The sequence below is a fragment of the Amphiprion ocellaris genome, chromosome 15, assembly GCF_022539595.1.
Source record: "Amphiprion ocellaris isolate individual 3 ecotype Okinawa chromosome 15, ASM2253959v1, whole genome shotgun sequence".
Taxonomy (NCBI): domain Eukaryota; kingdom Metazoa; phylum Chordata; class Actinopteri; family Pomacentridae; genus Amphiprion; species Amphiprion ocellaris.
The window spans coordinates 28,173,534-28,189,253 of NC_072780.1; the positions used below are offsets into that span (position 1 = coordinate 28,173,534).

Below are 15,720 nucleotides of genomic sequence, written 5' to 3' on the forward strand. Positions count from 1 at the left end.
CAACTGTAGTACAGTAAATGTTGGCGCCGCCCTGCTGTGACTTTTAAACCACGCTGACTTACACTGGGGACTTATTAGTAGAGATGCTGTGTGGAGGCAGGTATTAAAAGCTGAACACACAGGACAAAGGGCTAAAGTAAAGGCATTAATAGTAGCAGGGTGTTGACATTTTTCCTAATAATTGACCTCAAACAAAGTTCACTGACCTCATAAAACTCATTTAACATAAAGGACCTTCAAAGCCTTATGGACAAACATAACTTTCATAGCTACATTAAAGGATGGTACATACAATGCAGGGACAGACGTGTTTCTACATTCAGTTTACTAATGGAATGACATCATCTTCCCCCCTCAGAGTAAAACAAAATTATCATTAAAAGTCCAGAACACTCAAAACTTGGTCCTGCTTTCTGCATATTTTGCTTTCCTTTGATTATTCCATGATCAGTTCTTTTCTTTATCAGGAGGTCATTTACAGCACAGTTTGTGTTTTATTTGAATTAGTTATTATTGAATTATTTGACTGAATTAACAAGCAACTTTTTTAAAAATGTACATTGTACTGTCTCTAATGTCACTGATCTGTTGCCGTCTAGTTATCTAGTCATATAAAATTAACTTTTTTTTCCGACTTTTCATTACTTTTTTCAGAACTTCTGACTTTTTTCCTAACTTCTTGCTGTTTGTTTGTCTTAACATTTTCAGATTTTATGTGAATCTCTTTACATTCAGTGAGTATTTACTAACATCCATGTAGCACAAGCTATAGTTCTGCTTTAGTCTATTCTGTCTTACCTCACCACATGGTGTAACGTCTACATGATATTTAACAAACCCTCTGTTTGTACCACATAAATAATGTAAATTCTAATAACCCCTTTTGTACAGCATGGGTACTCATAATGGCTTTTCTGTCTGTGGACACAAGGTATTATAAATAAATGGTAACTATAGAGCTCCATGTTGTAAATTATAAGCTGCAGTCTGAGTTGTGCTTGTGCTTCTTGCCATCGTGGTCAGCTGGGTGGATGTGACAGCTGGTGGAGGAAGAACAAGTGAAGTTCAACTTACAGTTTTCAGCTCTGAAATTAGTTGAAGACTAGACGTTATAGAACTGATTGTGCTTTTTGGAGATTTTAAATAATTTTCCTTTTCCCAGTGAACCTGCAGTCTTGAGTTATTCTCAGACACTGATGGAGAATTGGTGTAAAGATGAATTTGTGCGTCTGTGCTTGTGTATGTTGTTTGTATGTTAATCTGCGGTCAATATAGCACCTCCCTCTTGCCCTGTGTGTCTGACAATGTGGCCGTTGTGTGAAGGTGAGAGGTGAGGGGTCAACGTGTCAGCTGGAGTGTGTGTCTGGTATTTGGCACAGCTGTACCAGAAAAGAAACGGGCACACACACACACACACACATACATGCATATGCACACAAAGATTTTTGCACAGAGCATCCAAGGCAGAAGAACGAGGGGAGGAAATAAACGGGTTTCCTCTGAAGTGATAGCTTGACCAGGGCTCTGAGTGCTGACTAGCTGACTGTATATGTGTGCATGCAGTATACACAAGTTTAAACATAGAAACATATTTGGAATTTAGCTGAATTTACAGCCCAGATTTTTCTTTTTGTTTCAGTGTATTTAGACTTACTAGAGCTCCAATTCGTGTATGCTGAGATAAGCTGCAGCCTAGAGAATAAACAGATATACAAATTTACCTGAGAGATGGAATATAGTAACATGCAAAGCAGCATGAAGTCTCTTATTACTGTTATTTAATCATTTTAGGGTTGTTTAAGTTCTCATGTTGGCTTCATGAGGATCACAACAAGCAGAATGATTCTCTCTCTGCTGTTATGTGCATAAAAGCTCTAATCTGCAAGTGTCCAGACTGACTATACTCACCTGTTAGCTGACAGAATGTACAGACTCTGCCTAATAGTAACTCGTTCAGTAAACACTGTTTATCTCTCACACCTGCAAACGCGTCTATTTGCGTAGTGTGTGTACATGTAAACACTTGTGTGTGTGTGTGTGTGTGTGTAACATCATGCGGTTGCAGCCCTTTAACAGGCTCTAACTGTGCTCAGTAGCAGTGCTATGTGTTGCTGTTAATTAAATCGTTTTCAGCTCCATCTAGTGGCGGCTTTGTTAAACTACACTAACTCAAACACTTGTGAAACATATCGCAGGTTCAGCAGCACCTCCTGCTACAGTGTGCTGCCACCCTGGTATCACATATGTTTTCTATCAGGTGGGAATAAGCTGCTGGTCTGAGTGTTTGGTCAGTTGTGGCTCTTTGGAACGGAGTGGTTTCGATATAACAGCGACATAATTGTTTCTGTCCCGGGGCACCTGCTAAAAAAATACATCCAGCCCATAGTACAGTGCTCCATTATACACCAGCAGCACACCAGTATTTTAGATCATCTTTAAGCCTGTTTTACTGGTTTGGTTTACACATACTTCAATTAAAGGATTTAACACTTAGATGACTTCAGAAATTGCTTGTGATTCAAATTAAATCTGGGTTTTTAAGACATAAATTGTGAAATTATTCAGATTTGCTGATCACGGCTTCGAAGTGCGGCAGTGACTTCTGTTTATTATGCAAGATCACTATAAAATCACCATGTTAAGTAGAAAAAAAAGCCTTAATTAGCTGTCTATACTTAGCTTAAAATAACATGTAGACGGTTAAGAAGTAAAAGAACAGAGGAATTCCACAAGATTCTCCTCAAAACAATTTAAGGTCCTTTTCAGAGGTATAAAAATCAGCATAAGGTTGACAATTTTGAGTCACTGAGACATTGTATAAACTTGCTGTTGTCTTACATGTTGAAGATAATGGTGTTTTTACTGGACTTGGGCCAGTGCAGCTGTCAGTAGGTATAGCTGTACATGCTACTGTAATCTTTACCTACAGCGCTGGCTGTAACTGCCCTCTCGTGCCTGGGAGCCCTGTTTCCTGTCTTAATGACAGCAGTGTAATTGGCCCACATCAAAAGGCTGCAGCCATCTGTGAGCGCTTATAGTCAGAGAGACGGCGTTAGCGGGAAGAGGAACAAGAAACAAGGTAAAGAAAGAAAGTTTGTGCCCCTCGGCCCTCTGTTTTCCTGCCTTGTCCGCTTTCATATTTGAGGTGTATAGGTGCACTTTTCCCTGCCTGGGCTGAGTGTTATTTTTGCGGGTGTGTTTTTGTCGTGATTGTGGTCCTGCAGGCAGGAAGGGCCCCGGCTGCAGATGTGAGCTGGGCAGGCAGCAGGGAACAGAGCAGCACATTGTACTGGGCGTACTGGGGGAGCTCAGGGTGCAATCTGATCCAGTATCCTGCCATCACAGAACCACGCTGTCTACTGTCACTGCCTGACCCTCTAAAACACACACAGCACTCCACCTTCGTCTGAACTTCTCTCTGCCTGCTTCTACCTCTACGTCTTTCTCTGGCTCGTTCCCAGCATTCCTGTGCAGATCTGCACAAGTGCCGAAAATAATGAAAAAAAATCAATGTTGTCTCATCTTAGAAAGTGTGAAAACTTTGGAGATTCCATGTAAAGTTTGGAAACGCATGAGAGTTTACTCAGTTGTTGGATATTATAAGTTTTGATTTACAGCTTAAGCTGCTTATGAAAGTGTAGTTCAGTTAAGACTTTGATGGCTGAAAAAATGTGTCAAATTTTATAAACAGCAGCACTTATTTTCTGTCTGCTTTCTTTTTTGTACTGCTCTCATGTTTTCATTTGTGTTTTCATCTGTCCCATGTTTCTACTTTCACCAACTAATCTCCATTCTGCTCATTTCCACCTTCCAGCAACTGTTTTTAGGGAGCTTTCTGTCTGAAAAGTGTAATGTGGCATCACTCTGTTCACTCTAACTCTCACTTTCTCTCCTCTCTCTCCTTACATATTGTTTCTACATCCCTGTCTCCCTTCCTTCCTCTCCATCTTTATCACCTCCTCTTCCTCCTCCTCTCTCCGGGCTGTGGTCTAGACACCCTCAGGCAATATTAACGCACCATTTGCTCTGTCTGAATAAATATTACCATCTGTGGGTCTATCTGACTAACTGTTAACTCTGAGACTCTGGGTGTCACCTAAACATGTGCACCTCTGATGGGATCAGTGTGACTTTTGGACAAAAACAAGGGAACTTCACACGAGATGCCAATACAAACATCATAAATGGCTGATAAACACATTAAAATAGCTTCAGAATGCAGTGTATCAGCATTCATGGAACAAGCATACATGGCAGTTTATGTTTTTTTATTAACAAGCGCGTCTATATGTGACAACAGCAGGCCAGTTAAAGTTCATATTCATGCAGAAGCTCATGGTCATTTCTGATGAACATCTCTGCCAGGAAACATCTTCAAAAGTTTCATTAATATCATAATTACCAAAGATGCTGCTTGGATGTCAGACTATTTCTCCTTTAGCTCTGGTCTTACATGAGTTCGTGCCTCTCTGTACTGCTTTAGATTTTGGGTTTTCTCCAGGCAGAGATGTTCTAAGTTCAATAGGAAGTTTGGATCCCAATTCAGGAAATCTCAGGAAATACATGTCTTACAATTTGTAGTTGCATGGTTTGGTAGCTTCACACTTTACACCACCTCCAAGTCCCACTAGGTCACATATGTTGGCACCACCAGCAATATAATCCCTCAGTCCTGTTACATGCTCAGCTGTGCTTTTTAAACATGCTCAGGGTGCACGATTACATATTTTCTTCATGAATATGATGTTTTAGAAGCAATGAGAGTTAATGAAGGTGGCTGTAGAGTGCAAAAGGAAACATGCACCATCACAGGCTACCCCTGCATGTTTATTATGAGAAGTACCACTGTAGCTGTAAATGAATTTAATTGACCGTTAACAGCGAAGTTAGCTCTCTGGTGCACCTCAAACACAGAAGTCTAGCCAAGACTGAAGGCGGATAACTCAGTACAGGAAACTATGATGTTCTAACTTCATAGCTGCTTCATTTCAAAACCCAGTTTAAGGCAGACTTCATAATTACATTTCATCTGGGTTTTCAGACTGCAAAATATTCTTACAGTGCACGAAAGCCTTCTGTTTTTAAGCTTTGGCAGGATTTGTGTCATGCATGTTTGTCATTCCATGTTGAATTGGATAGAAGGGAACACAGCTTCCCTGGATCTTTGGACAAGAAATGGCATTTCACTAGACACAGACTGAACAAGTTATTTTTTTGTTTTGTGTTTTGCTTTTTGCATAAACAGTTATTTCAGTAAGCATAATTTGGACATGTATCAAATAATATACAACCTACAGACCACTACATTTACCAGAATACTCTTCTGTAACAGCACAGTAAAATGAAGTCATGTGTGTAATTAGAGATTGGACTTTTTTAAAGATTCAACACCAACTATGGTGAAATAAGTACCAACATGAATGTCAAACTAATTAAACTGAATTATTTTTTAAAGTAACTGGTGATTCAAGATGTTTGTTTCCAAAGCAGTAAAATTAAAAAAAAAACAAAAAAAAACAGAGAAAATATTGATCATTTTTGGGATTTAGAATAACTGGAACTAGGATTTTTCTTCCCTCTGCAGTATTTCTGTGTTGAGTTCTATCTGCTGTTCGTACTCTAGGAGGAGTATAGTGGCAGTATAGTATTTATTGTCATGTTGGTGATCACAAAGGGAATCCTACCCATAATTCCAAGGGTATGAGCTAAGATTTTCACTAGCTAAAGCACACAGACTGACACAGTGCCAAAGTGAGAAAACCGCAGAGGTGAACCACAGCACTGACTGAAGGTGGAGAAACTAACTGGTTGACCTCAGCGTGTGAAAGTTGAGGCAGGATGTGAGTTCAATCTGCATCTCAGAGTGTGTATCTGTGTGTGTGTTTATGTGGAATGTGTATCTGGAGTGAGTGTGTCTGCATTCCTGCATTCTTGTGTGTTTGTCGATGTCAGGTGAAACTGTGAAATGATTGTGGGACGTCAAACAAATATCCATTTGACTCGGCAACCATCCCACCAACAGCCGCTAGTTTCAGCTGCTTGATAAATGTGAGCAGAACAGAAATCGCTGTCTGCACTCTGATTTCAACTGAGCTTTACTGTATCTGCCCTGCACTGCTTCATATATGCGGCTTGGACTGTTGCCTGTTTGCTTCCTTCCACAGAGCTTCCTTTCTTACATTATACCTAAATGTACAGTAGTACCTCCTGTACCTGATCCTATGTGGCATTAGTGCTGCCAGAACATTTAAGATCACTTTCAAGATTAACTTTTTTGATCCTCTCAACCAAATCGAGTCAGTGCAGCTGCACAGAATGGCTACAATGAAAAATAAAACCGTCGTCTATTGTAGATTTAGTGACGCTGCAGATGTGAGAAAGCATAAAAAATGCAGTAAATTCTACACAGCCTGTAAGCTGGCAGATAACAGCTGAATATACAGTATTTAGGTCTGTTGTAGTGCTTTGCAGCTTAAGCACAGTTGTATTTTATGCTCAGAAAGTCACAAATTAAAATACGAGATTGAATTGCAATGTGCAGAGAAAGCAGAACTCAAAGTTGGATGTTGTGTCTTTGGTTTCCAGTGTTTGAAAGAATCACAGAACAGTTGGGTTTTTATAATGCACAGTAGCATTACAGGATTACTGGGGACTGATGTTTTAGCTTTGAGATTTTACTTGTTTTCTTACTGACTCAGCTGCTGCGTCACACACACACAGGGCAACTATTTTAATGAGTTGTTTGTTCAGAAATGTAATGACAGCTGCCTTCTCTTGCTTCTTTTCCCCTCTTTCATTAGACCCAGTGGATGTGTTACGGGCTCTGCAGGTTCCCTCTCTCCCTGAGGGCGTGAAGAAGGTCCCAGGCTTCTGCACATCCCGTCGCTCCGGCAGCCCCGACCATGCTTACCGCATCACCAAGAAGGCCCAGATCTCTGCCCCCACCAAGCAGCTCTTCTCAGGTAGCCTTCAACCAGATGGACGTCACGTTGTTTGACTATTTATAGCTACTGTTCTGTAAGCAGCCATACAATTGTTGATCACTGAGGCTACACAACCCAAATTTAGATGCAAGTTTTATGTTCGTTTTGCTACTCCTGGGGTTTATTATTGCACTTTCATAATGCTGTAACAATGTAAATTTCCCCTGGAGTGGGGAGAAATAAAGAACTTTATCTTATCTTAATGTTAAATGACCTGTAAGATTCAAAGAAGTAGGTCCAGACATCAATAGAAGTTTTTTTTCTCAGACTTCAGCACTACAGAAGTCAACAGTCCACAAATTTAGTAGTTCACCTCATAATATGTCATTATAAGAGATGCTCTAATAAATGTGACTTACACAGTTGTTTTACTGTAAATCCAACTGATTAAATAGCTTTGGATTTTGCTGTATTGGTATAACTATAAAATACCAACACAGCAGTCACTATAAGGTCTACAATATAACAAAGACAGGATTTTTAAATCATCATAGAATCTAGAATAGTACAATAGTATCATTAAAGCCAAATAAGCCACTAAAATCAAATCACTGGCTTCACACATTTGAGCATTTCTGTTAAACGTTATTTAAAGAACTTGGTTTTTACCATAAAAATTCCTACATGTTGATAAAAAAAAAGCCAAATGAGAAAGTTAACATCCGTGTGGCGTACATTATGTTAAACCAGTGCCGCAGTGCAGCATAAAATGGGCTTTTATTTAATATTTATGATGAACTCCAGTGTGAAACCTATAATTATCATTTACAAGTTGCCACTTATGTTTGGATGTATTTTAAACTGAGCTCTCGTGGAGGTAAACGAGGCTGTTGTGCCCTCTGCTAGATTGCTCATGGATATAAAGTATAATTATGTGTTGCAGCGCAGAAGCTCAGTTAAACTGTGTGGAAGAAGCCGCAGCAAATTAACTTCAGAATACCGTCTGACAACCAGGAGTGAGGAAAGAAAAGAGAAAGTGCCACTTATGTGGTTGTGAAGAAATTCTCATAAGTCAGAGTTGATTTTCAGCTCAATCTCTGAGGTTTCGCGTTCCCTCTCCAGCTGTGCCCACCTGTTATTATGGGTTCACATCATTTATGTCAGCTTCACGAGGATCTAGATTCAGATATTCCAGAATCCTGGCAGATTTCTCAGTTTAAGCACCATAAGATCATCTTTATTGTTTTTTTTCCACACTTTGTGTCATCCCTCATTCTGCACTCCTTCTCCACTCTTACATCTTCCTTCCTCTGCCTCCACTTGTTCATCTGTCACATTTAAAATCTATTTATTTTGCCTTCTATTGCATCGCTTTCCCTCCTCTGCTCTTTGCTCTGGAGGAACCTCAGTCAATCCATACACCTTCTTCCAGGGAAAAATTATAATTGAACTCTTGTATTTAAGAATTTGTCTTCTTTCTCTGTTACTGGCCTCTTCTCTTTATTTATTCTTTCTATAAAATACCCACAAGCCACTTAAGATATCAAGATATGACACATGTTTTTGCACTTGTCCTTTCTTTCATCGTCTCTGTCCTCCCGTCCCTCCTGTCCTTCATCCACAGGTCGCTTCCCGGAGAACTTCTCCATCATGGCTCTGGTTAAGGCCCAGGCGGGGCTCCAGGCCTTCCTCCTCTCCATCTACAGCGAGCAAGGCATCCAGCAGCTGGGCATCGAGCTGGGACGTTCACCTGTTTTCCTGTACGAGGACCAGAACGGCAAGCCAGCCCCCGAGGACTACCCACTCTTCAGAGGCGTCAATCTGGCTGATGGCAAGTCAGTAACCAGCAACAACCAGTTTGTGACTGGTTGAGATGACATGATTGGGGTCATGTGGGTGTGAGTGGTTGGGAATAGCATGTGCGTGAGCGTTGCTTGGGAATTATATATGTTTTGGTGGTTGGCTTGGAATATTTTAGAGCTGTAGTCACATTAAACATTTATTTGCCTGCGGTTCCTCCTCCTTGTCTCTAGGTGGCATCGCATCGCTTTCTCTGTTTCCAAGAAAAACGTGACACTGCTGCTGGACTGCAAGAAGAAGATGACCCGCGCTCTGCCCCGTGGCAACAACGCCGAGGTCGACACCAACGGCATCACGGTGTTTGGAGCTCGTCTGCTCGATGAGGAAGTTTTCCAAGTGAGAAACGTGATGAGCACCATCAGCAAGTGACAAACTGTGGCCGAGTGCTGGTTGCTTCAAACTTCAGAGTCTGAGCAGACAAATCATGTGTTTGCTGATGCTTCAATGTGGCTTTTCATGCAGCTACATTTTTTGGTCAGTGATCAAAACACCAAGCTGTTGCTGTATCTGCTTTTTGTCCACAGGGAGACATCCAGCAGCTGCTGATCGCCTCCAACCCCCAGGCTGCCTATGACTTCTGTGAACACTACAGCCCTGACTGTGACTCCCCTCTGCCCAAGACCCAGGCTCAGGACCCCAACACATACGTGAGTGACACCACAGCACAAGCTCGTGCAGAGACGCATGAAATCAACATTCGCTCTTCAAGCAATTGGCTTCCATAGTGAATAACTACCTGGAATCCTTTCTGCAGAGTAGAGTTACTTGCCTTCAGATCTGACATGCACTCTGTCACCAGATATAAAGTTTACTGCAAGAGTTGTTCACACAAAGTGAACTCACAGCCTTAATAATTCCAAGATTACTAAATATCATCAGTTGCAGAATGAATAGCCTCAAACTGTCACTGCCACTGTATTATCACAACTCATTCATTAAACTGAGGGCTCATCTGTAGCTCCAGTAAAACAGGCCCAAACACAATCTGTGGACTTTGGTTTCCTTTCTGGGGCATTTTTTAAAAAGATTAAATTAGTTGGAGACAGAAAATAGGTCAACTAGTCACTCAATCTGAATAGTAGGACAATTTTTGTTTATGTAATTTCTGCCTATTGTTTTTTTTTTAACTAAATGGGCAATATGGACAAATCTTCATCATGGACATTTACAAAGGGAAATATTATGAATATAAATTTATATGAAGGCCACCACAATGCCAGAAAGTATGGTATCATGGTTGTCACTTACTAGGTGCTTCTGGTAACTCTACTTTTCATCTTGTGAATTGGCCCAGTAGTTAGCACTAAATAAAGGTCCTTCAAACTTCTTCTGCATGTTTATATTCTCCTCAAGGTTACTTCAACGTCCTCCCAATGTATCCGGTTTCTTCTCACAAGGAGGCATTAAAATTAACTGATTAGATCTGAAATTTAGTTTGGAAATTTTTTTCTTGTTTGGAAAACTAGAATCCTTAAAAAAATATGGTCTAATAGTTAAAACAACTGTGAAATTGAAGTCCACAGTTTCAGTTTGGGTCATCTGTTAATATCATCAAAGTGCTGCTCCTCCTTTCCGTCTTCCTCACGCATCCTCGTCATCAGCAACAGTTTGTATCCATCCACTTTCCTCCTCACCTCAACAGTCTGTGTGTCCCTCAGGTAACCAAGGAAAGCAGAGGCATTGTCAAATCAGACACTTATGAAAACAAACTGACACTTTTTTAAATCATTTTTTACACTTGAAATGTAACAGCAGTGAATTAGTTGTCACTGTTTTGTCCTCTACTGCAACGGAACACAGAAAGGTAGGAGAAAGAGGATGATACAAGCAAACATCAGCGTCTTTCCCCTTTTTTTTCTAATGGATTGGACAAAAGAGGACTTGTTCAGTACATAAAACTTGCAAATGAAGTTCAATTCCGATTGGTTTCCTGGTTAAATTGCTAAGAATTTGGTTTGAAGATGGCTTAAGGTGGAGCCTTACTGAGACTGGTTGTGCACATGACATGCATTATAGGCTTTGCAAGCTCTCCCTCATTCTTTTTCTCGAAAAAAAACGTACTGATAATCGGGAGCTGGCAGGTCCCTGACACCAGCTGTACCACAGAACTAAAGTAGTAAATGACTTTCATCTGCATTCATCCATCTAAAGTACATGAGCTTTGTTTTAGAAGCGTGCATGCCTGATTTAAAACAAGGATAAATTCTCAGTCACTGGACGAAGCCCTGACACCTTGTGTCCCAAACCCTGTCATGTTGAAGCTGTTGAGATGACTGCTTTTTGAATGAATATAAATCAGTGTGTGGTTTTATTCATTGGTTTCCACCATTGCTTTATTTTTTTTTGCTGTTTTCTTATTCATCAAGGTTTCGTGTGCAGGGACATTTTTAATATCAAGACTTTTAACAAGATGCACAGACTCTGATGAATGGAAAAATGGAAGCTTTGCATTTTGTCATCATCCCCTTTGCTGTCTCCTGCTGCTTACCATTATGCCTTTTTGTCCCCTCTTGCTGCTTCATGCCATATTCTCCTCTCGTCCATCCCTCTGTGGCCTCTGTAACCCCTCTTCATCCCTCCTCTTTTCATCCTTTCTTCTTGCTTTCATGCACCTTCCACCCTGCTGTCAACCCATCCCTACCTTTCATTCCTCCCATCTTTCCATCCATCCATCCCTCCGTCTCTCTCAGTACTTTGATGAGGAGCAGGATGACCATGAATACCCCTATTATTATGAGGAAACAACAGGCATTCCCTCCTCCTCTGCACCTCCCTCTCCCCAACCTGGGGCCCCCAACCAACAGGTAAAGAGGGAGCAAGAGAGAGGGAAAACACGAGCGGGGTTTGTGGAAGGGAAGGAGGATGAGAGAGAGAGGTATTTAACAAAAACAGCTGCATAATACATGACTGTTAGCTTACTAAATATTTGAGTTTCCTCTAAATTCCCATTCAGTGTTTCCTTAAACAATTGTTTGAAACTTTTCACTTTTAGCACTCCGGATGCCTCTCTCGTCCCTCATCACTCCATACCTCCCTCGTTTTATTTGCATCTCGCCTTTTCTATAATCTGGATTGACTTCTTACACATCCACCTAATCACCACCATCTCCATCACACAGGATTAACTTTGCTCCTTGTGTTGTTTTTTTGTCCTCATGTCATTTATGTGTTGTCATATATATATATATGTGTGTGTTCATATGTGGCCAAATGGGGGCACTGGGGAGGTGAAGGTGCAGCTGTGTTGTCATACACACATGCAGTTTTCTCTCAAATCCTCATCCACTCAGTATTCCAGTATGCACTCCTACTTCATATTTATGTCCTGTCCTCTTCTACCTTCATCCTAACCAAAGTACCTTTTTCCAAAAGCCTTTTGAGAATTTAAGGAGGAAGAGTTTCACAAAACTGTCTCAGCACATGTTACAAGAAAAAAAGCTATGAAATTATCTCAACCATGTAATAAGAACCAGTAAATACCCTGTCATTTGATAATCACAGAAATTGGACGTGAGACAGTTTACTTAAAATCATTTAAGGCTTAAATTTGAGGATCTGTTAACATCACATATCAACACAACAGATTACATGATGACTGGTTGTTTTATCTTTGATGACAAAGTGACCACATGCAAATACAAGTTAGAGAAAAGAGTAGCCAAGTTTTAATCTGATCTAAATAGTCTTGTAAGACTATAGGTGGGGTTTGTCACATCATGGGTGTTCAATTGATAATCATAGAGCAGCATAATTATTTGGTTTTCAAATGCTTTCCTGTGGTTGTTTGAAATTTCTCACCCTTATTTATTGCATGTTGTTTTGGGTTTTTTTTAGAACAAACCCCACACATTTAGTGCCACAGTTGATCACAAAAAACAGAACACTGATTTCCTGTACAACCAGGCTACTTTACAGGGTGTCTTTAGATCCTGTCACTTGCATGATTTCTTAATTGTTTTGAAGGAAGTCACCGCATGCATCTACTCAACTTTTGCATCCCAATTTTTCAGTCAACATGGGAATATCAATGCACATGTTTTTGTGTTGGTAAATACATTCATGCTATCTGACCTGTGTATGGCATACATGACCTGCATGTATGCCACAGTCTGTCTCCTTTGAATCTGTTTGTGTATTGCATATCTGAGAAGTGTATTTTCCCCTTAATAGCCTGTTTTAACGTCACACTATATTATGTGGGGGATTGTTTTATGTGTATGCAATTTTAATTTGCATGTATTCGTATTTCAGCAGCATGTTTGGTAAGAATTAATAATGTACAGTACTTTATATTTTGTGGTTCTATGTGACTAACATGCATCTGCATACCAGCCTGGCGTCTGTGCTGCTTCTTTTGCATGGCTAAACAGCAGCAATCTTCTCTGTCTTACAGTTGGACTGCTTAGTGTGTTATAGCACAGCAGGTCAGTGCATCAGTGATTCGTATGTTTTGTGCTTGTATGTCTGTAAAATCTGTGTGTGTGTCCAGCAGCCAGCTTTACCTGATCAGTCACACCCTCAGTGCCTCTGCCAAACCACGGCCTCCAGTTCTTATTGCACAATGATCCTGCTTTGTCATTTAATATTGGGAATGGCATTACTGGAGAGATCAGCAAAAACATTTCAAATAACTTGAGTCAAATACATAGAATTTCTCAAATGCCTGTGCTGTGTGAATTCAATGGATTTTTTTAGGATTGGTTCTTTATTAGATGTGTTTTTAAAACTTGTACTCTATTAATCCTCTGCTGTATCCAGTAATGCCTGTACAGTCTCAGTAAATCATCCGAGCCTTAGCCATCTTTATGTCATTGTTTCTCAAAACAACCACTCTTGTCTTTCTCTCTCCTTCTGTCCATCCCTTGTTTGTGCTTTTCATCCCCCTCCCAACCCCTCCATGTATCTTTATCTTCCACTCTCTCTCTCCCTGTCTATGTCAATATGCACTTTTACATACCAAACAATATCTAAACCAAACAAAAATCATGGCTATTAGAAGAAGGAACTCAATGGAAATGCAGTCCCCACTAAGTCCACCCCTGTAAAAGTCAAACCCACTCCAGCTAAAGCAGCCAAGACTGGACCATACAAACTTGTAGTCAAGCCGCCGATGCCCACCAAAGTCTCAAAGTCTTCCACAGCCAAGACACCTAAAGCAAAACCCACTGCTGTAGAGATCCTCTTGTCTAAAATCAAACCAACTGCAACTGCTAAATCTAAGCCCACAGCTTCCCCAGCCAAGAACGGCAATGGTAAACCAGCCGCTGAAAAGAAAGCAAATGGTGCAACTAAAGCCAACGGCAACGGCAATGGAAGTGCATCAGCAGCAAAATCTAATGGCAATGGCAAAGCTACAGCTGCGGCCAAGCCTACAGCTGCGCCCAAAGTGAATGGAAACGGCAAGGTTGTAGCTGAAAAGAAAGTTAATGGAAACGCAAAATCCTCCGCAGAAAAGAAAGCCAATGGAAAAGCCACTGTTGTGTCTAAGGCAAATGGAAATGGCAATGGCAAAGCTACAGCAGAGAAGAAAGCCAACGGAAATGGCAAAACTACCATTGAGGTTAAAGAAGTTAAAGTCAAAGTCAATGGCAAAGCTGAGAATAAAGTCAATGGTGAGGCTAAGGCTAATGGCAACACCAAAGTTACTACTGTGGTAGAAAAGAAAGCTGTTGGCAATGGAGCGGCAAATCAGGCAAAAATTGAAACCACTACAAAAACAAAGACTGAGAAAGTTGTTAAAGTAGAAAAGACTGTGGTCACTGCAGCTAAAACAGCTGTCAAAGTAGAAGCTACTAAGGCACCTAAACCTACAAAAGCGGCAAAGGTTGTGGCTACTAAAGCTCCAGCAGCAAAAACCCAAGGGAAGGCAGAGGTCAAAGAGGTTACCAAAGTTAAAACTGTGGTCACCAAAGTCCCTCTGGTCAAAGCAACGGTGAGCAAAACAGCCAAGAGTGTTGTCAAGAAGTTTTCCATCCCAACGAAAGTAGCTCCAACAGCTGCCCCTGTCCGGCCCACACCACCCAGACCCACGAAATCCAAGGCTCTTGTGGACATTAATGTCAAATCCCAGCACAAACCTTTCCCACCATTTGGCAAGACTGTGCTGAGTGGAACTGCGGTCCCAGCGAAGAAAGTTACCAACGGTTATCAACAGGTACAACAGGAGGGCTCATGTTTGAGTCAGAATGTCCAGAGTTGTATGTTCCATCCTTCCATCCTCTTCACCAGCTCTTTACATCATCCAGGATCTGCAACAAAATTTTTGTGAAACTTGATATTTTTAATGTTGACAGTTTTGGGCGGCCTCTTTTATGAACAGTTTGTTGTTCCAGTAAATGGCTGGAATTGTAAATTTTGATGCAAATCCTTCATGGCGCAACAATCTGGTCTTCAGAATGGAAGCTGGTTCATACCAAGCTGGTCACTTTCTCCTCTGTTCATATATCATATGATCTTCACGATCACCCCAACTTCTCCATATGATATGGTACAGCGGTGCACATTGAAGCATGGCTAACTGTACAGTTTCATTGTTCTTTACTTCACTTGATACTCCTACCTTCAAGCTGCTCAAAACTGGATCTCAGCACCTGAATACGCTCCAGCACTCCGTCTCTGTCTTTCCAGGGAAACTATTAATTACTAGTCAGATGAATGAGCATGGATTTCTATGGGATCTTAAACTTAAACTGAGAAAACACAAACGCTATCACATTTTACACATGTGCAACACAACAAAACTTCCCTGTCACATTCTCTCTCTTTGTTTTTTAAGTACCTGTGTTTTCTCTCTGACATCTGTCTTCCTGTCTCTTCATTTTGTATCAAGTATGAATAAAGCAGCTTCACAGAAACTAAAAGCAAGCTTTAAGCATGCTTTTATTAGATGTTCAGTTTCATTATGTAGTCTAAAGTGAAGCCAACATGCTTCAAGGTG

General features: G+C 40.8%; 1 protein-coding gene across 9 annotated transcripts in view; it reads left to right on the forward strand.

Annotated features, from left to right (window-relative positions):
• col11a2 (collagen, type XI, alpha 2) overlaps window positions 1-15,720 on the forward strand; it is a 49,171-nt gene that overhangs the window by 6,698 nt on the left and 26,753 nt on the right. For 5 of the 9 annotated variants that reach the window (XM_035940735.2, XM_055017814.1, XM_035940737.2 and 2 more), the window contains 5 exons: window positions 6,801-6,962; window positions 8,548-8,758; window positions 8,957-9,119; window positions 9,308-9,430; window positions 13,780-14,937. In XM_035940735.2, coding sequence (XP_035796628.2) covers window positions 6,801-6,962; window positions 8,548-8,758; window positions 8,957-9,119; window positions 9,308-9,430; window positions 13,780-14,937 — 1,817 coding nt within the window. Of the gene's footprint in view, window positions 1-6,800; window positions 6,963-8,547; window positions 8,759-8,956; window positions 9,120-9,307; window positions 9,431-11,473; window positions 11,588-13,779; window positions 14,938-15,720 lie in introns of all 9 variants that reach the window. The other 4 variants (XM_035940741.2, XM_035940742.2, XM_035940743.2 and 1 more) reach the window with 2 other exon arrangements.